General features: G+C 48.6%; 2 protein-coding genes across 5 annotated transcripts in view; both read right to left on the bottom strand.

The window, feature by feature from the left end:
• Positions 1-1,453, bottom strand: part of LTF (lactotransferrin) — a 35,330-nt gene extending 33,877 nt beyond the window's left edge. The window contains exon 1 of the mRNA XM_058678792.1: positions 1,253-1,453. Within this exon, the coding sequence (XP_058534775.1) occupies positions 1,253-1,400 (148 nt within the window). The 5' untranslated portion in view covers positions 1,401-1,453. The remainder of the gene's footprint in view (positions 1-1,252) is intronic.
• Positions 1,454-5,327: 3,874 nt separating this feature from the next.
• LRRC2 (leucine rich repeat containing 2) lies at positions 5,328-22,159 on the bottom strand. 4 transcript variants are annotated; one of them, XM_058678542.1, is made up of 9 exons: positions 21,945-22,153; positions 17,425-17,568; positions 15,101-15,329; positions 13,293-13,449; positions 12,238-12,374; positions 9,450-9,595; positions 8,079-8,231; positions 7,000-7,136; positions 5,328-5,543 (listed from the first exon to the last, which is right to left on the bottom strand). In XM_058678542.1, exons 2-9 carry the CDS (start codon positions 17,547-17,549, stop codon positions 5,494-5,496), a joined length of 1,134 nt encoding a protein of 377 aa, XP_058534525.1. In that variant the 5' UTR covers positions 17,550-17,568; positions 21,945-22,153; the 3' UTR covers positions 5,328-5,493. The 4 variants fall into 4 exon arrangements, with proteins under 4 accessions (XP_058534525.1, XP_004581469.2, XP_058534526.1 ...); XM_004581412.3 differs by having other exon boundaries at positions 21,949-22,153; XM_058678543.1 differs by lacking the exon at positions 21,945-22,153 and adding an exon at positions 20,976-21,076.
• Between the last annotated feature and the right edge of the window lie 758 nt (positions 22,160-22,917).

The following is a 22,917-nucleotide window of genomic DNA, read 5'->3' as shown; positions in this document are numbered from 1 at the left end:
GAACACTCAAAGTGATGCAAATAGTCTGATTCTATCTATGTGACGCTTTTAAATCTTACTGATATGGTAAAAGAAAGCTCCTGTTAGCCGCTGGTTCACTCCCCAAAGGCCTTGCCACAGCTTGACCGGTGCAGGGCCAAAGCCAAGAGTTTTCTGGAAAAAAGCCACAATTTTCAGCACTCCAAGAAGGAATACAGCAGTTCCAACCTTGTTTAACCTGATAGGCCACGCTTGCCCAAATTGTAAAGTGCTTGGTTTTGTTATCTCAGTACATGTAAGTACAAAGGCAGTCTGTATTTATCTATGATTATAGTTTTATTCTTTCTCAAGAGAACTAAGGCTGTGATTCCTAAAACCCCTGGAAATAGTCTAAAAGCCAAGGGGCTCTTCCGCAGAGATGTTCACACCATCTCTGGTGGTATCTGGGACAGCTGAAAATCTGAGGTCTCTACAGGAGGTACCTACCACTGAAGGCTGAGGCAAGATGCACACCAGGGAGGCAGGAGAGATTCTAGAACTTTCCTGCAAGATGTACTATTTCCTAGGGTGTGGTGTATAATGTATGCTAATGTGTCAGGGCAATGGTATGCACAAATGAGCATGAATAATCCACACACATGTGGAACACACATGCAATGCTTCTCATAGACCATGTGATGTGGTCCAAAACATGGGGGCCGCACGTTCTCAGGGACCAAGCATGCGGCTCTGGGTGGATTTTCACCATGACTCAAACCAAAGCTAACTTCAAGCATTCTGAGAGGACCAGTTGCTAAGACCCACCCCAGCAGCTTTTTAACATAGAAACACACACCTTCTTTGCGCTCACCCCAGGCCCGTCCTCCGCCAGCTGCTTCTCCCAGACTGCAGCTGCTTCGTCGTCCCTTGCAACATGTCGCATCTCTCATCCCTCTATGTGCTGTGCTCATGACCTTCCATTCCCACCCCTAGACTTTTACTCACAAATCCCATCTGCCTCTTGATGCCACTTACATCCACCTCTCAATGCCTCCTTCCTTACTGCTCCAAGTGATAATGCACTTACTCTAGGGTTTGTGGCCCACACACACAGTCCCATCCGTCTGATTGAAGATGGCTTCCACCACCACCCCTTGCCATGCACTGGCGGGTATCTGGGCAGGCCTGCCTCTCCCTGCCCTCTTCCTCTTCCTAACCTGGGGAGAGGTGCTGGGGAGCCAGCGTGTGCCGAGAGCAGGATGAAGGGAAGTGTAGGCAGATGCACATGCCATACCTGTGAGAAGCTGAATCTCCCCTCTTATCTGGCCACGTTTTTGGTTCCTATGGAAGAAATAACCAAGACGAGATACACAAATTACAAAACGGCGATGAGTGAGGTCATGATAGAGCAATTTTCGCAATGCTATATATGATGAGAACATGAGGGGTGGGAACCTGGTAGCTGAGATGTGCCCCTAGAGGGAGGGTCCCTGAGCTTGCAGCCAAGGGAAGAAGGGAGGGCCCAGCATGGTAACCTAGCAGCTAGTGGCCTGGCCTAGCATGCGGCCAGGATCCCATATGGGCATCAATTCTAATCCCAGTGCACCATTTCCCATCCAGTTCCCTGCCTGTGGCCTGGGAAAGCAGTCGAAGACAGCCCAAAGCCTTGGGACCTTGCACCCACGTGGGTGAACCAGAAGAGGCTCTTGGCTTCCGGCTTTGAATTCGTGCAGCTCCAGCCATTGCAGCCACTTGGGGAGTGAATCGTCAGACGGAGGCTCTTCCACTCTGTCTCTCCTCCTCTCTGTATATCTGACTTTCCAATAAAAATAATTTTTTTTTTAAGAGGGGGAAGAGTGCAGTGTGCTGGGCACTCCACTGGTCCAGCAGGGTCCTGCTGAGACTTGGATTTCTACATAGTCGGGGCCTCCCTGGCCCATTCCCCATGTGTCCTACTCTAACTTGTATCTCCCACCCTGGTGCTCCTGGAGCTGTTAACCTTAAGGTGAGGGTTGGACACCGGGAAGGAGGGGAATTTAACTGTAGCCTCCTCTGCCCCTTGCTGGACTTGCCCTTCAATGTCTACTTCATGGCTAGGGCTGCCTCAGCCTGGGACCTCCCAGCTGCTGTCTCATTTTTTATTTCCTACATCACCACCCTGTACGCATGCCCATAAATTCATGACACACAGGTCTGAGCAGGTGTGATGAAACTTAAGGAACCTGAGACGGGAATTTCTCCTGAATTCTCCAGGGGTCCCAATGCGATCACGTGAAGGCTGAGAGTGGAGAACCTGAGAGGGCATCTGACCTGGGCATCCACACCCTACCGCTGAGCGCGAGAGTCTGACACTCCGTCTCGGACTGTAGCTTCCTCATAAGGCAGGTTCCGCGAGACAGATGATGGTTTAGCCAGGTCCCTGTCACCCACGAGGGGAGACACGGACTGCATTCCCGCTCCCACCTTTGCCACCAAGCCTGGCCCTGGCCAGTGTAGACATTCAGGGTGTGAAACAGCGGATGAGAAAGAGCTCTCTCCACCTCTCACATCAAGTGAGTAAAGTTGGAAAACTGCCCATTGTGTGATTGCTCGTGTGTGAAGTGAGTCATCAGAACAGAGGCAGCATTCAGGACATGCTACCCCCAGGATGGAACACTGTGGTGTTTGGGAACGAAGCAGGAAGGGCACCTGATCTTCCCCTTCCTCCCCTGCGCCCAGACGACCACCAAGGAACTCTCTGACCTTCATTTTTGTAGAGGGTATTTAAATGCTCTTTCCAGAAGTACCATCCCCTTAGCCCCAGGGGAAAGGAACATTCTTACTATGAAAGCGAGAACCCAAGCAGCTCAACAAATGGAACAAGAGAGATCCCCCAAGTTCATTACCTTCAGATCATCTTCCATCTCTGGCCACCATTCACTTCTTCAGCACAGTGGGTTTAGACACTCCTCAGCCTTATCTGTTCCTTTGTCTGTGAAGACTCCCGCGTCATATATGACAAACAATTAACACATGTACATGCTTTTTCTTGTTATAGGAGCCCCAGCCATGAACCTACCAAAAGGTATCTACACGTCCAATGTAGAAAACACTGATAAGAGATTTTTCAGAACCAGCACATTTTTCTTCTAAAAATATTCTAGGAATAAGAATAGTATTCTAGGAGTATTCTTGTGTTAATAATAATGCTTCTATATACATTCTGCTATGTCAAGAATTTTTCTAATATGTACTAGTCTATATGCATCATGTCAATATTCAAATCCCTATGCTATTTCTACTCAAATGTATATCTTACCACAGAATCTTTCTGTATTTATATTAATACAAATCAATACCTATATACATATACTCAACTATAATACATTGCTTTGGGATGTTATAGAACACAAAATATTCTATTCTAATGCAATAGTTGTTCCTTTTTTTATATGGGATCTGGACACAAGGTTTTTAAGTAAGAATGATTTTTATTGAGATAAAACTCACATCAGTTATGGACAACTATTTGTGTGGAAGTTCCTCCTTCCCGTTACAGTTTTCTCTTGGCTACCTAGAACATATGCACCAGCATAAAATAAAATTCCAAAATCACTCAAAGAGTACAACTAATACATCTGAGTTTTGTTTTTAAACCTTAAAAATCAAAATATGATTGCCTGAGGCTCCGTATTTTGTTGTCCCATCCTGGCTCCTTGTTGTCCCATTCTGCTCTCCTAACTTGTTCCCTAGCGTTGGATGGAAGCCGCTGTCCACCAAAGCACGACCTCGTGGCTTTACACGGCTCTGCTGGCTTCACACCTGCTGCCTAGGAAACAACTAGCCCAAGGACAAAGTCCCTCGAGACCAAGACTGAGGCTCGCATCAGAAGTGACTCTCTAGGGGCAAGCCCCTGACTATGGACTAGTTCTTCAAGTGCAAGAAAATTTTAAATTGCCAGGTCAACTTCCCAAACTTCCCCAAAAATCTTGTTGTCAGGTATAGCAGCCACATGTGGCTATTTAGACTCAGTCACATCTCAAGTTTAATTCTTGGGTCACAACCGTCACTGCCCAAGTGTGGCAGTGACAGCTGTGGACAGTGCAGGGGCAGGAGGTCTCCATCACTGCAGAGAGCTCTTTGGGCGAACACAGGGCTAGACCATGGAGGAGTCAGCTTGTAAACATCTACACAAACTGATACGTATTTCCCTACTCAGTCAAAAAAGCTGCCTGTCTAAGCTTATCTCCGAACAGCAAGCCAGAGCCAGCGCAAGGTGCCAGTGGATAGGCCACTATTCGCAACACTGGCAGCCCATGTTCGAATGCTGGCTGAGTCCCAGTTGCTCCGCTTCTGATCTGAGCTCCCTCCTAATGTGTCCAGGAAAGCAATGGGAGATGCTCAATTAAGGACATGGTGGGAGGCCAGGCAGAACCAGGCTCCTGCCTCCTCGCATCAGTTCAACCCATCCCCAGCAGCTAAAGTCATGTGGGGAATTACTAGTGGATAGAAGATCTCCCTCTCTCTCTCTCTCTCTCTCTGCCTTTCAAATAAATGGATAAATCTTAAAAAAACAAATAAAATAAAATGCAGTAAGGCACATCCCATTTATGAGTGTTTTAACCCAAGACAATAGTATAAAAATAGAGACTTTATAAAAACTCTCCAAATCCTACTAGGTAATGCAGGCATCCAAACCCCTGTGATGAACCCCACCCTTGCCGATGTGAGACAATCACATCGCCCCTCTGACCCCAGCAGTACCTGTAAGGGGGCCTTCCCAGGGCCTCCCCATCAGTCCCCCTTGTCCCACACGACCACCTTGGGGGAGAGGACCCTAACAACACTGTCTTTGCTCTTTGCGCTGAGGTGGGTTCTGGGATCCTCCCCAGAGAAGCCACACACATGGGCAATGAGCCAATACTGCAAGCTACCCACGACTTACTATGCTTCCTCGCCTAGGGCTCCCTGCAACCCATGTAAGCATTGCCAGCCCAATGCACAGGTGGGCATTCCCCCAGAAGACTCAGATGAAACCCAAACTCTCCCAAGAGCCAGCATTTGCCAAAACATAATGGGGATACAGAAACAGCCATGTGTATAAAGCCAAAGAAAATTTTTCCAATAACAGAAATAATGCAGTAAAATTCTTTCAAAATGACCATCTTTCATCCGACTATTCCAAGACGAATGCCTTTCTCACAGCACTTCTATCCCTTACTTCCTAAAAACAACACATTCCACTTCAGAATTTGGTCTTGAAGTTATAATCCTTAAAAAGAATATATATTCTAAAATACCAAATGTACATTAGTTGGAATTGCAGCTATGCAAACGAGTTTTGAATATGAACATACAGCCAACTACTGATTTTTCAGCTCAGAGGGAGATTCTTGTGCATTTGAACTTGGAAGCTCATATTCTTGACAACTGTGACAGTGGTTTCTAGAATGTATCTTTAAACACAAAGTCGGTACTCCCGCATAACGTGACCCACACGCGAAGATTTAACGCCCCACTGGGTGCTGAGATTCCGCAGTAATCTGCCAGATGAGATCAAAGCTGAAGACTAAAGGAGATCTTGGTGGTGTAGCTGGGAACAGACTCTGTAACAGAATGAAGAACCAGACTCAGCCATCCACCAGGTCATGGTGAAATGGAACCACAAGGCATGGCCTACAGCAGGACACATGTGTTAAGCATAATGCTTGGTAATGATTAAGCCAGCCATTACATGGAGTTGAGCTTTACAAATGTTTAGATATAAGACAGAATCTTTAATGCTCATTCATCTGCAATCTTTCCACCCAGCTCACAGCTGCATCAAGATCTTAGAAACGGGACCTGGCACAATGGCTCAATTGGCTAATCCTCCACCTGCAAGTGCTGGCATCCCATATGGGTGCCAGTTCATGTCTCCACTTCCCATCCAGCTCCCTGCTTGAGGCATGGGAAAGCAGTCGATGATGGCCCAAAGCCTTGGGACCCTGGACCCGCGTGGGAGACTCGGAAGAAGCTCCCCAGCTGCAGATCAGATCAGCTTCAGTCTTGTGACCACTTGGGGAATAAACCAGCAGATGGAAGATATTTCTCTGTCCTCTCCTTCTCTCTGTAAATCTACCTTTCCAATATAAATAAATAAACATTAAAAAAAATATCTTGTAAACTATATCACTGTAGTTGATAAAAGTTAATAGATACCAAAAATTTTAAGTATATTCAATAAATGGCACTTTTCCTGCATGCCACTGATACCTGTGGCAATCTGAGCATGACCCGTCAGCTTTGGTCACTCAGCAGACCCCTGTCTGGTGAGGGCGAGAAGTGCTCAGGTGCCACTCTCCCCAGGAGGACTGAAGGAACCTGCCTGCTCGAAGACACTCTGCCACACAGGCACCCGAGCCAGTGCCACCTCTCTCTAATTCCTGTGTGACACCCATACACACCTGGCCAGCAAAGAACCAGAACCCCCAGCCAGAGAGGAGACGGTGCATGGGAGGACAAAGACCACTCTAAGCCCCTTTGCTGGGACTGTCTGTGTAAGAAGTCCTGGGCCTTGCAAAACATGGCAGGACTCCTGAAGCTGCCAAGATCCGACTCTGGCAAAGACACTCCCCGTCTTCCCCTTCCCAGTCTCTGGAGTTTCACCAAACTTTGGAAAATCAGAGCTAATTGCACCTGCTCCCTGGCCTGCCACCTGCAAATCTTACCTTGCGTGATTCTTTCATAGGTGGTCCTTGGTTTCTAGAACTTTTTCAAAAGTTGACTTTAACTAGAATTTTTTAATGGAATCTTAATTTCCCACTAAATTAAAATACTGTTTTGTTGACATGATTTTGTTTAAAAAAATTAAAAAAAAAACATGCTCAATAACACAATGTCACCTTTTAAGAAATAATGACGTATAAAGTACTCAAATGTACCAGGAAAATGTGATATTATAAGGAAATGTGTCATTTGGAGTCGCAAGAAGACATATAGGGAACCAAATTAACTTCTCTTGCATGAGTGAGTGGAATTCTACATATTTAAATCAAGTAATTCCGAGCAGAAGTAACCCACCTCTTTCTTTAAGATCTTCAATATAGGCCTTCATAAATTCTTTATCAAAATGCTGGCGATCCCGTTCAGTCTCCATCCTCTCATCACCATCTTGATCTTGGGTCTTATCAATAGGATTGTCCATCAGACTTACAAACCTATTGGAACAAAGTGCAGAAACCATCACACGTTCACCTGTGCAGTTTTAACTGCAAAACTTCTCACAGAAGATGTCAACCTGTAGGGGCCAGTGCTGTGGCGTAGTGAGTTAAGTCACCACCTGTGATGACAGCATCCCATATTGGTACCAGTTCAAGTCCTGGCTGATCTGCTTCTGATCCAGCACCCTCTGATGTACTTGGGAAAGCAGTAGAATATGACCCAAGTGCTTGGGACACTCACCTCCGAATGGGAAATCCAGAAATATGCTCCCTGGCCACCCCCGCAACCATGGTGGCTTTACCAAGTCACTGCTCTTCAGGCAGCTGGGCCTCTCTGGATGCAGAGAGAAGGTGGCGCTCACTAGCACTGCCCAATGAGATCATTATGAGGCACCAGGCTGCTGCAAATGGGCCAAGGTAGAGGCCATGAGACAAGCCCCATATTCCAGGAGGACATGCTGCCCAGAAGCCCTCAGTGGCCTTGGAGTTAGGTTACGGGAGGCTGAAGCCGGGGCTCTGCCATGTCTTGCCCAAGGGAAAGAAAATCGTCTCTGAGTTTGGATGCCAGTGGTTTATGGGTTCATGTCAGAAAACCGGGAGAAGGGTGATGGCTCGCTCAGCACCAGCAGGCTTTCCAGGCCAGCAGCCACACAGTGCCCATTGACGGCCGGGGCTCAGGAATGCACCTGTTGCACAACCAACACACTGCTTTCCTCCACCAATCCTCTGACCACTGCCTCCCGCGGTGCCATCGGGCCAAGCCTTCAAGATGCCATGGACAGTCAGCCTAGTGTCTATGAGCAGCGATGGGACTCTCAGGCGACCAGAACTGTCTGACCTGGTGTTGAGGCAGGGCTAGACGCCCGGCATCTGCAGGTTCCTCCCCACGTACCCACCCCATCCCCGGGGCCTGAGTGGGTCTCTGCCAGGGTCACTGACTTCAGCGTGGATGAGTCACAAAGGGCAGTCGGGATCTCCACCAGATGGTCCCCGCTGACGACCAAGAGGACGAGCTTCTTCAGGTTCAGCAGGGCGTACGGGAGATAGGTCAGCTTGTTTTTATACAACAGGAAGCTCTGCAGTTCTTCGAGCCTGGGAAGAGGAAATGGGTCCAAAGCGCCCAGAGTCAGCCCAAAAACCAATGTAAATTACAAGTGGCTGCTTTGAGGCCAGCCCTGCCCAGGTCCATAGCCATGGACCTTGAGCACCACAAGTTAAACTGGATAATATACGTATATTTTTAAGTTCACTGTACAGCTAGCGATATGGTGAAGCTTCCGAACACCATGCAGCCCTTCTTCCTCATGTCTCCGGGCATCCCTAAGAGTTCATGGGACACCAGGCAGAAGGCATTTCGGAGCTGAAGTAAGAATTCAGATTTGGGCAACATATTCCCTTCCGATATTTTCAGAGCACACTTATTCTTCACCTGTGATATCTTCCAACTTTAAAATAGGAAGAAAACTGCACAAGGAAAAGGAAATATATTCTGTTTTCCATTTTATTTCTAACTCAGTGAGACTTCCTGCAGATTTTTCTTTCACTCATTTGCAAAACATCTAATTCCACAAATATTTCACACAGTTCCTTGGTATTTCAAATTTAAATAATTCCAACTTACTCACAGAAAGCATGAATAAACATCACAGTTACTGGGGTAGAGGGATGTTATATGAGATGATATTCAGGCCTACACCATTGTGTCCCGACAGCTTACATGGGCTCTTTATAAAGAAGACAGTAGATTCTAGAAGGTCAGAGATTGTGTCTTCTAAACCACTTTAAACCCAGCCCCTCTCGGGACCTACTATCCAGGAACCAAAACTCACTATTGGTGGCATGAGTCAATTGCACATGGCTTCATATAATAATTAGTTTTAAACATTAAATAGCTACAATGACCTAATTCAAACCCTTGCTAATCTTAGCCATTTTGCTTGAAAGATTAGGTATAATAAATCACTAAATGAAGCTCACATAAATTTCCCTCCCTGAGATTCTAAACAGAGAGGGATGGGTTTCTATTTCACACATCATAAACACATCTTTCTGCTCCTGTCAGGTGAAGGAGCAGAGCCATTCTGTTGGAGAATGAAGCAATGAGGGTGACAGTCCAAGTGCACAGAAACCTGAACGTTATACATGGGATGCAAACTGCAGGCTGTCTTATACAAGTCCTGGGAAATTACACTTGAGAAAACTAGTTGACTTCAAGAAATGTACATGCACTTGCAGGTGTTCCATGTTAGCAGGGCATGAGGCGTTAGCGGCTCCCTCAGTGGACCCTGCCCTGTGTGTGCAGGCAGCTACCTGTCTATATCCTGTGGCAGGTCGTTCAGGTTATTGTTGCTGATATCAAACCACTGCAGATTAGACATCCGCAGGACACAGATCGGAACGCTGGAAAACTTGTTTGCTGAGATATCTACAAAGGTAACTCGCTTCAGGTTGCTTAACTGGAAGGGAAAGAATAAAATATTCTAATTACCCCTGGAAGAGTGGGAATTATCCCCAACTACTAACTTTATCTGGAGGTATCCACCCCTGAGGCATTTCTCTGAGTGCCCATCTATGTCCACAGCGAATGCCTTTGGCAGCCACATTGCATGTCACTCACCGGGCGATCTGCAGGGAATGCTGAGCAAAACAGTACAGGGTGGCCCCTTCTCCAAGAAGGACTAATTTTGCTCTTGTTCCTAACTTACAAAAACAAATGTGAATATGGTACTATAACAGGGGAATTATCAGGCAAGACTTTTACATGTCTGCAATTTAATCTAATCTTTCTGTATTGCAGCAAAGTCAAGATCTCTTTTTTCTTCATTTTGCAGTAAATGCAGAAAATGCATTGTAGACTTTAAAGTAACTGCCTAAAGATATTTAAAGGAAGTAATTTAAGGAAAATCACAGCCGCATTAAAACAGTAAGGGGAGAAATTACTTCCATTCATAACAGCACAAACAGAAATAATGAAACAGGGTTGCATGAATACATTAAAACTATAAAACAATGCTAAGAAAAAATACTTATATAAATGAAGAAACATTATCTTCATTTTGATTTTATCTGAAATGCAGAAAGAGAAGGGGAGAGAGACAGGTATAGATATAGAGTGAGCTTCCATCCACTGGTTCCTACCCACACACACTTAAAACAGCCGGACTGGAGCCAGGCCACATCCAAGAACCCAGAGTTCAATCCAGAGCTCTCATATGAGTGCCAGGGACTCAAGTACTTGAGCCATCACCTGTTGCCATGCTCCAGGGTTTGTGCATTAGGAGGAAGCTGCATGGGAAGTGAAAGAGCTAAGACTTGAAACAGGCATCATGAAAATAGGATGTAGGCTTCCCTAGCAACAGCTAAACTACTATATCAAATACCAGCCCTGGAAAATTTAATGATACTAAGGTGAAATTTTCCCCACAACTGGCTGGCAAACTGACTGAAATTCCTACTAAAATATCAGCTGATTTTTATTTTTAGAAATTGCCAGGCTAATCCCAATATTTACAGAGAAATCCAAAAGATGTAGACTAGCCAAAGCAATTCTGAAAAAAAGAGGACAACGCTGGAGACCTTTGCATTATGCAATTTCAAAGCTTATTATAAAGTCATAGCAATTAAAACAGTACAGAATTGACAAGCAGAGCCAGGAAACGGAGTTGAGATTCCAGAAGTAAATCCTTACATTTATGGTCAATTGATTTCCCATCCAAACTGCCAAGACCATTCAATGGGGAAAAAATCTTTTTAACGAAAATTCCTAAGAAAATTGTATAACCACATCCAACAAAACAAAAACCATGGAACCTACACCGCTAACTCATTCCATACATGATACAGTGTGAACAAAAAATCTCAAAGACATGCTAAGGGAAGGAAGCCAGAAGACTACTGTATGATTTTATTTATATGAAATTTCTAGACAAGGTCAACTGATAGAGACATGAGACATGTTTGTGGCTGCCAAGTTCTGGAAGCAGGAGTAGGAATTAGCAATAGGCTGGCAAAAGTGACTCTGAACAGATGGCAGAAATATGCGAAAAGGGAACACAATGAACTGTAACTGGGTAAATGTTACGGGATGCAGATTATACCCTATAATCCCCTTTAATAAAGCGGGGGGAAACAGAGGAAGGAACAAAAAGTCCAGCAGAAAGACAGACCCTGTCAAGGTGGCAGACAGCATTGGCCTGAGGTCGGACACAGAATGTACTGTGAAGAGCATGCCCAGTAGGATGTCTGTGCAGATGGAACATGGGCATGGGAGCCAGAGAAGCCAAGGATAAGTTCATTTCATCTGCATTGAAGATGGAGCCTTTTCCTGGACTGGGGAAGTCTGAGGGGCAACAAGCAGACCTGTGGGGATGACCACAGCCTGGGCTGGGCACCACTCTGGGGCATTTTCTGGGATAAGATAGGATAAGAGGAGGAGAGACTGAGAGGAAGATCTTCCATCCAATGGTTCACTCCCAAAGCAGCTACAACGGCTGTTGCTGAGCCAATCTGAAGCCAGGAGCCAGAAGCTCTTCTGGGTCTCCCACACGGGTGCGGGGTTCCAAGGTTTTGGGCCTTCCTTGACTGCTTTCCCAGGCCACAAGCAAGGAGCTGGATGGGAAATGGGGCCGCCAGAACCAGAACCGGCGCCCATATGGGATCCCAGCACATTCAAGGACAGGATCCTAGCCACTAGGCCACCATGCCGAGCCCAAAAATAAATACATCTTAAACAAAAAAAAAATGAGCCTGGAGGTGGGCAATTGGCCTGGTGGCTACAGTTCCCTCACCCCATACTAGACTGCCTGGTTGTCGTTCATGGCTCTGGCCAGTCCAGCTTCCTGAGGGGAACCAGGTGTTGGCACAAACAGTGGGGCCCCTGCTACCCACATGAGTGACCTACACTGAGTCCCTGGCTCCTGGCTTCAGCCTGGCCCCACTCAGGGCTGAGTCAGCAAATGTGAGCTTGCTCTTGCCTCTCACACAGATAAACCCATGAATGATGAGCTATTTCATCCTTCAGCCCTTCTCCCTTACATCACACACCGTTCCATCTCAAATGTCACAGGAAATCACAGCGCAGAGATGGCTCGGTTCTTACTTCAAAGGGCAGCTCGGTTAAGTCCAGATTTCCAGAACAATCCAGCTTCTCCAGGTGCTCACAGTCCCCTAGTTCTGGAGGAATGCTCTGCAGGTGGTTGAAGCTCACATTGAGTTCTTTCAGGTTCTTCAAACGACCTGCCGTCAGAAACAATGAGCATCACGACTGAGCAAGTCCTTCAGCAGCAAAGCAGGAAGCCGGGGCACCAAGCCTTGGGATCGGTAACCAAGCACTGCACAAAATCGTGCGTTGTTTTTTTGTTTGTTCGTTCGTTTTTAAGCATCTCTAGCAAAAGCCTGCGCATCCCAGTGTTTTGTTTCTGATCACAGCATTCTGCTGGTGTAGGGGACAGGAGGAGGTGGGGAAAGTCACTGGCTTGTTTATTTTTCCTTGCTCTTGAATTGTATGATCCCTTGTAAAACTTAGGCAAGGTGAGTACAGCAACCTTGTTCCTGTGCAGGCTGGCTCAGGCCCAGCAACCAGACTGCAAACTCCTTCACAGTATCAGGGTGCAGGAAATGACATGGGTGTGATACAGCCCCTGGGAGACATGCCACCAGCTCTTGCCTGTTGGAGGCTCTTAAGAAGGAAGCTGGGGCCAACACCATGGCACAGTACGTTAAGCCTTCACTCGTGGTGCCAGCATACCATTAGGTACCAGTTCCAGCCAGCTCCCTGCTGATGCACCTGGGAAAGCAGTGGAGGATGACTCAAGACCCGCACAGGAGGTGGGAAACCCAGATGGAGTTCTAGGACTCCTGGCTTCATGGTCAATGTGACCAGGAAAAAAAAAGATATACTAAACTTATCAGTGCACATAAAAGGGGGAAAAAAAAGTCCCTACCCAAAGTATTGTTCACCCATGAAACTTACAGAGGCTAAGTGCTGAGTCATCTGGGGCAATCCCAGCACCAGCACCCCAAGTGGGACACCAGACACAAGCAGCCGGGGAACCTGGGAACAGCTGCGCCTGGCAGCTAGTGGGGGGGACGCAGCGTTTGTAGTGCCCTGCCCACCACAGACAAGCGGCACGAGGCGGCCACTGGGCCACATACCGATTTCAGCTGGGAGATGCGAGATTTGGTTTTTGGGTAGATCCAGAACCCTCATGGCTTGAAACAGCTCAATGTAGGCAGGAATGATCTGAATCAAGGTGTTGCTTATGTGCCATTCTTTCAAGTGTGTCTGCTCTTTCAACGAATCTGGGAGCTCCTGAAGTAGAAAAAAGAACATGGGCAACCAGGTTTACATACATAGTCACAATACATACTGCTTATTTCTAACCTATCCAATGAACAGTCTCTAAAAATGCAATGTCCATGTATTCAACTTTGAAACCTCTTCTCCTGGGAGGTGGCGGTGACAGCTCCAGTAGCTGAGTCCTCGTCCCTCACGCAGCCCCTGAGAGAGCAGGCCCACAGCTCCCAACTCCCAGCAGGGATGGCCACCTCACCACCGCCCCCAGCCCACCTGGCTGTCCAGCCAGAGACGTGGACCCCAACCAGCCTGAAAGGAGCTCCAAAGACCAGCCACTGTTCAAGGGCCCAGAAGAGCCCCAGGCCCAGCCGCCCTTCATGGTCCACGCTTCCCGGGATGACCAGAGGCCAGAACTCCCTGACCATCTCGGAGCACGACAGCGGCTGGAAATTTTCTTCACAAAACTTCAGACTTTTTACGGATAAGTAAGGCTGGGGTGCAAATCTCTCTAGGGGAGAAAACACACAGACAAACCCATACTAAGGAAGGCAAATGAGGTGGAATCCAGTCAGAACAGGCTCCTCAGGGAGGCTGCGGGTGATGACGTCATCAGTGAGCGCGGCAGAGTCTCCCTGCGCCTGCCCAGTTACAGCTACTTTCCACCTCATTACTCTGGGCCATCAAATGCTCCGCGCGGAAGGCATGTCGAGAGCCACGGGGCTGGCTGGGGTCCTCTGAGAACCTGCCAGGGACCCAAGGACTTGAGCCACCACCACCGCCTGCTGACTCCCAAGGCATGCACTGGAAAAAAGCTGGGAGGATCAAACCCAAGCACCTCAATATGGGGTGTGGGCATCTTAACCACTAGTCCTGATGTCCACCCCTGCCTTTTGACCCAGAGTAGGTGGCATCCTGTCCCTGCTGATCTCAACAGAGAAACTCTGCTTTTCGGCAGACCTGTATGCTTCCCTGAGTGGAGCTCAGAGCTGGTGCATTCAATTCACCACTGAGGGTGATAAAAGGCAGGTAAGCAGAGGAGTCAGCGATCTCGTCACATGGTTCGTAAAGAACTGAGATCGTCCCAGATACTTAGAATCCCAGTTTGGGTCCTTTCAGCCACAAAATAGAGGGACAGTGTGATGGGTTTGACACCTACTCCGTCTCCTGATTTCACCAGCAATGGCTCAAAAAACTGCGTTCCTGGCACCTCCAGAAGTTCCTGGCTCCCAACTTTGCTCTAAGCATTTGGGGAGTGAACCCACAGGTGGGAGTGCTCTCCCCACCTTACCCCTCTGAAGCAAATTAATTAAAATTTAAATGCAAAAAGGAGAGACGGGAGGGCAGGTTCCAGAGGACCCAGTCCACTGAAATGAACACTATGCAAGTTCCTTTGCCCGGGGCCTCTTTTCTCAAAGCCCCAGTCCAGATGCCCACGCGGCCTCCGTCTGAAATCACAACAGCTCCAGGGATGCCTCCCCATGCCCAGAAGCAGGTTGGGGGAGAGAACAGGAGGCAGGCGCACTGCCAACGCCCCGGGGAGAACAAGGAGGTGTATCCGGTAAGACTTCAGGGTGGCAGACAAGGAAAAGGGTACAGGATCTGCAAAACTTCTTTGTCACCTTCCAGCCCTGGGACAATTCCTCAGGGGTGGCTCACCAAGGCTCACCTTCCAGTGCTCCCCCGACAGTTCAAACACAAAGGCGTTGCCCGGCTCGCCCGGCTCGCCCGGCTCGCCTCTGTCCTCGGCCAGCGGACACTGCTGCTTCCCGAGGGCGCGCCTCTCGATGCTCTCCAGCAGCCGCACGCTTGTGTCCACAAAGCCGTTCTTGCAGTACTCGGCCTGCGGGATGCCGATCCGCCTGCACTCCGCCACGAAGTTCCACTCCTCCTTGATCCTAGAACCATGGCAGCCAGGGCCACTCCGGTGAACCTAGTGGGCCAAATAGCCCCCTCTACACACCCATCTTGGGGACAGAATGACATCTAAAACCCTTTTGTAAATGATTAGTAACCTTAATTAAAGATGTTAAGGACATTAGATGGGAATTCTGGCCAAAATCTCTTTTCAAGGGCCCAGCGTGGTAGCCTAGCAGTAGTCCTTGCCTTGCATGCTCTGGAATCCCATATGGACACCAGTTTGTGTCCCAACTGCCTGCTTCCCATCCAGCTCCCTGCTTGTGACCTGGGAAAGCAGTCAAGGATGGCCCAAAGGCTTGGGATCTTGCACCCGCGTGGGAGACCTAGAAGAGGCTCCTGACTCCTGACTTTGGATCGGCTCAGCTCCAGCCATTGCGGCCACTTGGGGAGTGAACCATCGATGGAAGATCTTTCTGTCTTTCCTTCTCTCTGTAAATCTGAGTTTCCAATAAAAATAAATAAATAAATCTCTACCCTAAGTCATACTATGCAAACTTAAGTCTTGTAAAGATTGCAGGGTCACGGGGCTTTGCTGACCCTTCAGGGGCATCAGAATAGAAACAGGGATGGTCCCATTTTATGAGAGCTTGACTTTAGAATGTAGAGCCACACAATGGCACTAGCAATGGTACCACTGTTAGCCTGTCCACTCAATGCCTGCCCCACTACCACTGCTCAGCGCCTCGCAGCTGCTGATTTTCAAAGCCAGTGCTCATTCTATAGCTTCATTGCTTCCACGTTTATGGGTCCTCCTCCCGTGTGATCCTAAGTTCCATGACAATGACGCACACATGCCACTGCCCTCCTGATGCCCACGCAGCTGTCAAACCGTACTTTGCACCTGTCTGCTTTTCTCCATGTAGTGACTTGTTTATGGCTTGAGGACTTTGAGATATTCTCTGTAGTGCAAAACCAAGATCCTTTATGGGGGAGTAGGCATTGGTGGTAGCAATTAAGATGTCACTTTTAAAATATAAATAAATAAATAAATAAATGTCACTCTTAACACCTGCAACACCCCATATTGGGGCGACTGGGCTCCTGTGCACCTGTGCTGGTTTTGCTCCGGATTCCAGCTTCCTGCTAATGTGTACCCGGGGATGTGGCAGCTAATGGCGCAAGTACTTGAGTCCCTAGCTCCTGAGTGGGAGACCCTGAATGAAGTTGGAGTCTCCTAGTTTCAGCTTGGTCCAAACCTGGCTGCTGTGGGCAAGTGGTCTGACCTCATCCTCCACCCTGCACTCCTTGCCTTCATGGCCCAGTTATGTCAGTCTCCCTGCTGGGCCTTGAACATTCTCCCCCAGGGCACTTGAATTTGCTGTTAGGTCTGCCTAGCAGCAACTCCTAGCTTTCCACAAGGCTGGCTCCCTATGCATATGCAAACGTCACCTTCTTAGATGTTTTGCTCCTAAAAAAACCATATTGGAGAGCCTGGCATGATGGTTCAAATGGCTGATCCTTCCAAATTCCAGGATCCCAGTGGGTGCCAGTTTATTTCCCAACTGCTCCACTTCCCATCCAGCTCCCTGCTTGTGGCCTGGGGAAGATCCTGACTCCAGACTTCTAGCTGTTGTGGCCATTTGGGAAGCAAACCAGTGGATGTAAGGGCTTTCCCTCTAACCTATGGCCATCTGCAGAGTGAATCAGAGAGCTCTCTTTTCAACAACCCCTCCTCTCCTCCCTGTCACTCTGCCTTTCAAATATATAAATCGGTCTTTGAAGTATTGTAGTAGAAATTTATCAGCTCATCTCTTCTCCCTGCAGCCATCATACTGCCTGAAGTGTATAAGGTGTCTTCAAAAGGCTCATGAAAAAGGCATACTATGGAAAAACAATGTGTGGGTTGAAAAAATTTTATCCCAAAAGAGATTCATCTTTCAACTATGTCTTCCATGACCTTTTTGAAGTAGTCACTGTAAGCAGATCCTGATAAAACAGGTGTCCCTGTGGCAGGATCACAGCATGCACACAGAACCACAGTGTGTGGGCCCCTGAAGGAAAGCTCTCCTCTCCCTGCCCGACCGCCCAGCTTCCCACTGGGGACACCCCACCCAGGCCATGCAGGGCATGTACTTCTCCAACGCGCTCCTCTCAAGCCTCTCAGCCTCCTCCTTCTGCCTCGCTCTGTGCTTCTTGACTCGTGTTTCCCACAAGGCTCTGATGGTGGAAACGTCAAACACGACCACTTTATGTCCCATCGTGACGGCATGAAATGTCCTACTAGAAAAATGCACAGGTCAGCACACACACATACACACACACACACACACACACACACACACACACACACAGCAGAACACAGGCATAACGGGCGCTCTGAGAAGCATGATACTTGCACGGACCACCTGCCCAAAGCCGCCTTGCTGTCCAGAGTCTTTTTTTTTTTTTTTCTTCCGGAAAGACAGTTTTACAGAGAGAAGACAGAAAAGACTCAATGATGAGAGGAAAATTTTGCAAGTGATGGATCTCGAAATACACCTGTATCCAGCAGCCAGGACATGAACCAGCACCCATATGGGATCCCAGTGGATGCAAGGCGAGGACTTTAGCCACTAGGCTATTGTGCTAGCCCCAAAATAAATAAATATATATTTTTAAAATGTCACTTTTCTTCTGGCATCCATGGTTTACTTTGAGAAATCCATAGTTCTGAAACATAGCCTTGCATGGGGGTTGCACCATTGGTCAGTTGTTACTTGGGGGTAGCTGTGTGGCACAGTGGCTAAACAACCACTTGGGATGCCAACATCCCATTTCAGAACAACAGGACTCCCAGCTTTGGTCTGGCTCAGCCCTCCCTGGCATGGGCATTTGGGGGATGAAAAAATGACGAGAGATCTCTCCTCTGCTCTGTGCATCGTTTCAAGGAAACAACAAAAATAAATGGGGACTTGAGTCGTTGATTTGTTCCAGGTTAACAATGATACAGCTGGGTACAAGTTCTCTGAGGGTCTGAAAGAGACAGCCTAGAAAGCCAAGGCCAAAGAAAACAGCCTTAGAGAAAAACAAAAACAAACAAACAAAAAAAAAAACCAGAATCGCTCAGTGTGCTTTCCCAGAGGAAATCTGCACAAATCTCAGATCCACACGAGAGTGCACCGAACAGCCAAGGTCACGGTAAATGCATCTGGGCAGCACGGACGGCCCAGTGGTCCAAGCACTGCTTGCTGTCCAGAGCGTGCGTCTGCATGACCCACACGTCACTCTGGCTCCCACTCCCAGCCAGCCTCCGCACAGGGGCCCTCCCTGCCCAGTGGTGTCTGTACATTATCTGGAGAAACGCAATTCAAATTCTGTCGTATGGGACTGGTCTGCGTGTCTTCATGCTCTAAATATTAGATTATATCAACCCAAAATGACATAATCATCTTTCATAAGCTCCAGGCGTGCACACACTTGAATTAGCAAAGTACTCAACATCTTTTTAAACAGTTGTAAATCAGCACAACACTCAGCTTCAGGGTGGCAAAGAATACATCCTATCTGTCATCCCAAACACAATCACCTTTTCCCTCATGACTTGCAAAAACAGAAGAGATTCTGCTCTTCAATTAAGAGGACTATGGGGCCGACACATTGGCTGAACTGGCTAACCTTTATCTCCAAGTGCTGCAATCCCATATTGGGCACCGTTTTGTATCCTGGCTGTTCCACTTCCCATCCAGCTCCCTGCTTGTGGCCTGGGAAAGCAGTGAAGGACGGCCCAAAGACTTGGGACCCTGCACCCGTGTGGGAGACCCAGAAGAAGCTACTGGTTCCCAGCTTTGGATCAGCTCAGCAACAGCCACTGAGGCCATTTGGGGAGTGAGCTGGTGAATGAAAAAAAATCTCTCTTTCTCTCCTTCTCTCTGTAAATATGCCTTTCAAACAGAAATCAATAAATCTAAAAAAATTAAAAGAGGATTTAAGTCAAGTTCTCGCCTAGAAGAGGCAGTTCAGATTGCCAATGCTTACAATGAAAACTGGAGGCGTGAGAATGGTAAGGAACAGCAGGTGATGAGGTTGCTAAAGATTTACACATAACGTTCCAAGGTGCTGGGAAGCTAAGACAGCCAGACTCCTGGGTGCCAGGCCCAGCCCCTGGCAGCCGGAGCAGCACAGGGCCAAGGCCAGGTCCCAGCAGACAGCAGGACAAGTTTGACCAGTAGGTAGCAGCAGTCTGCATAGGGGCTGAGACCAGGAAAGAGGCTTTATTGCAGGAGTCTGTGGGCCAGCCCAGGTCGTGGAGGGCCTCCAGGCTGACTGGGATGCAGACAGGTGGCAGGAGTCAGGGACAGGCACAGGTGCTACTTCCTCAGCAGCTCAGGGGAGAGATGGTCTAACCTCTGCTAGTCAGCACATACACCTGAAATGTCATTTCCCATGCACAGACATTCTTTAGGACTGTCCCCACCCTACACTGCCCCAAAGCAGAACAGAGCAAGCTTCATCATTACAGGATATAGTCCAGGAAATCCTCAACACAGCCCAGCAAGTACAAAGCTTTTGCCCAGGTTTTCCTGGTGGTGGATGACCCATGCCCAGGGTCCTGCAGCATCTGGTCTGATTCCAGGCTATGGATCAGTATTACAAGGCGGGATGAGAAGCAGCTCACCAGCCAACCCCCCAGGATTTCAGCTGTGCTGTCCCCGAGGCCCAGAGCATCTTTCAAAGAAAATACAGGTAGCGATGAGACATGCCTTTACCGGTGGCAAAGGACAGAACACATGCCAGGGACTGCTGCCAGGCCCTCTCCTCTGTGCCCAAGGGTACCAGGTGCCACAGCGTGGAAACATGGACCATCATCAAATCCACAGTGGGAAGAAAAACACTCAAGGGAAAGCTTTTTGCTTTCACGTAGAGATGGGCAAATATTTCCAGTCAAGGGTGAGACAGTCAATACTGAAGGCTTCCCAGGTCAGTGGGCAAAACCAAAGCTACTGTGTGTGCAGATATTAACATAATCAAAGTGAAAACTCCTGGCCTATCTCTCCCTAGTGGCCACCCTCAGGAGTGCGCAGGCTTCAGGCCCAGCTGCCACCTGCCACAGACATTCTCAGGCCCAGCCCGGCAGGAGTGAGGGCAGAGCCTGCTGCCCCCTCCCCAATCCAGTACCTCAGATGCACTTTACAGAGCCACCTGCCTCCAAGTCAGGGGGCATGAGTAGAAAAATAAGTCCCAGGGCACACATCGCTAATCTCCACTCTGCTGGGAGTGGGGCACCTGCTGGTTGCCCAGGGTGCTCCCTTCTGTCACCTGATAGGGCTGTGAGCAAAGGGTATATGGGGCACAAGTGCTATAGGATGGTTTTGGGGAGTGTGGGAGGTCCACTGAAGGGAATGGCTTGGATGTTCCCTTTGAAACTGGGCAAACGAGGCAAGAGTAAGGGGAGGAAGCCGGGAGAAGGGAGAGAGGAGGAGGGTGGAGCGGGGACTGGGAGGGGGCACCTGAGCTAGGCATAGAGGGAAAGGCCTGACTTCCAGGCTCCCTTGCCCTAACCCCTAACAGCCCCAGTACCCTCTTCCTGTGGGCTACCGGCTACTCCAGGCACCCTCCAGGATGTGAATCCCTTGTCACAAAGTGACTGCAGCCAGAGGAACTTCTAGGGACATTCATACAGGGAACAAGGAGCCCTGGTAACTTACAAACTCCATACAGTCCCCGCAGAGGTCAATGTTCTGATCAACTAGGGAGACAGACCTTCAAACAGCTCCAACTTCTCAGCCCAACTCAGAATTCTAAGACATTTGCTTCCATGGGGTCTGTCCCCAGGGAGACAGCTGATGATTTTGATTGCAATTTGTTAAGCTAGAAAATCCAGGCAGGGGAGGAGTGGCAGCAGGTAGGATTAAGGCAACAGCCTCTGAGTCAGCCCCTAGGGGCTGGGATGCTGCCCCGTCGCGTGGCCTGGCCTGGCCTGGCCTGGCCTGGTGTTCTCATAGGGACACAATGCAACAACAGCAGCTGGCTCACGGGGTTACGACAAGGTGACGGGGAATCACATGGGGTAGGAGCTGGAGATAAGACCCCAAGCACCTTCTGAGGCTGAGGAAAGGTCAATTATTTGAAGAAATTTATTCCGGCTCCTTGTTCCAGTCACAAACAAGACAAGAGCATCAGAATTCAGCAGCTTGGAGTGCTGAGAGCTTCAAGGCCACACAATTCTCCCCTGGCTTCAGTCACTTTCCCACCCCTTCCCTGAACCTGGAGGTGCTGCAGGAAGCACTGCCTTCCAGGAAGTCGGATTTACCCTAGCAGGTGTCATTCACCCTGTCAGAGCCTCAAATAAGACGCAAAGTTGATTCATCTCCCTGGAATAGCACTTTGGACCATTTAGCCTTGAGCTCCAAGCAAGAGCTGGGAGGAAGCCAACAACCCAGAGCCCCTGCCCAGCTGCTGCCCGCGTTCCTCCCTGTCCAGGTCTAGTTCCAGATCTTCGCTATGCACCAGCTTCTAGCCCCGACCTGGCATGGATCGGGGGCTGTGCACCCCAAGGGTCCAGCCAGGGTGCGGGCCGACCAGTCCCCTGCCTCCCTTCTCCCAGGCGCAGCGCCGGCCACTCCCACCTGCTTCCCGCAAGGCCCTCCACTTGGCTAGCTGGGACCGGCCGACACTCACCTGCCCAGCCGGCAGTGGTCTACGCTGTGAGGCTGTTTACATCCGCAGCCGGAAGCGCTCACAGGGCCCCGAACCTCCCAGCCAGTGCGCTAACCGGCTATATTTGTAAGCCGAGAACATGATCTGGAGGACATGTGCTGATAAACTATCTATTCTCTGTGACTCAGCCACTACAGACCTGGAGGGGGCGGGGAGGCCCCAAGCCAATCCTAAGCGGTGGACACATGCCTCCCGCAGGTGGCCAGGCCACCCCAGAAGGCAGACCCCATAGCCGGTCAGCGCACACCCACCAGGCTCCCTCAGGCTGAGCAAGCTGCCCAAGGGTTGCCGTGATGGAAGCAGTAGTCGCCCAAGAGGCTGTGTTTTTAGCTTCCTAAGGCCATGTGAGGTTAGGCTCTCTCTAGAGAGTCTACTGACATGATATCTTCGTGTGGCTAGTGGCCAGCCCTGTGACAAAGGGACGTGTTTCCCCCCATTGCAACAGCTTCGACCTAACAATGCCTTTCATCTAATAGGGACTTGGTAAGTATTGCAATTACAAAATCCTTTAACTTTGAAAGGACTTCTTCCTTTTGTGAACACTTATAATTCTTAACATCAGTTATTGACATTAACAAGTCAATGATTTTAAATTACTAGAAATTTGTAAGGCTGAAATAAATTCATCTTTGTGACTGTGTTCACCTTACCTCAGAGTCTGAGGTGTGCTTTTTATTTTTTTTTTTTAAGATTTATTTTTATTGGAAAGGCAGATTGACAGAGAGGAAAGATAAAAAATCTTCCGTCCGCTGGTTCACTCCCCAAATGACCACAATGGCCAGAGCCGAGTTGATCCAGAGCCAGAAGCCAGGCCCCTGAAGTGAGCTTTTTATATCTTAGAACTATTATTAATCTCTTTTCATAAATAATGCAGGTGATCTGTTTAGTAATCAGTGTTTTCTGTTTGGTTTTTGTTGTTTCCTCATATTC

The sequence above is a fragment of the Ochotona princeps genome, chromosome 21 (assembly GCF_030435755.1).
Source record: "Ochotona princeps isolate mOchPri1 chromosome 21, mOchPri1.hap1, whole genome shotgun sequence".
NCBI classification, from domain to species: domain Eukaryota; kingdom Metazoa; phylum Chordata; class Mammalia; order Lagomorpha; family Ochotonidae; genus Ochotona; species Ochotona princeps.
This window is presented reverse-complemented; position numbering and strand designations above follow the sequence as displayed.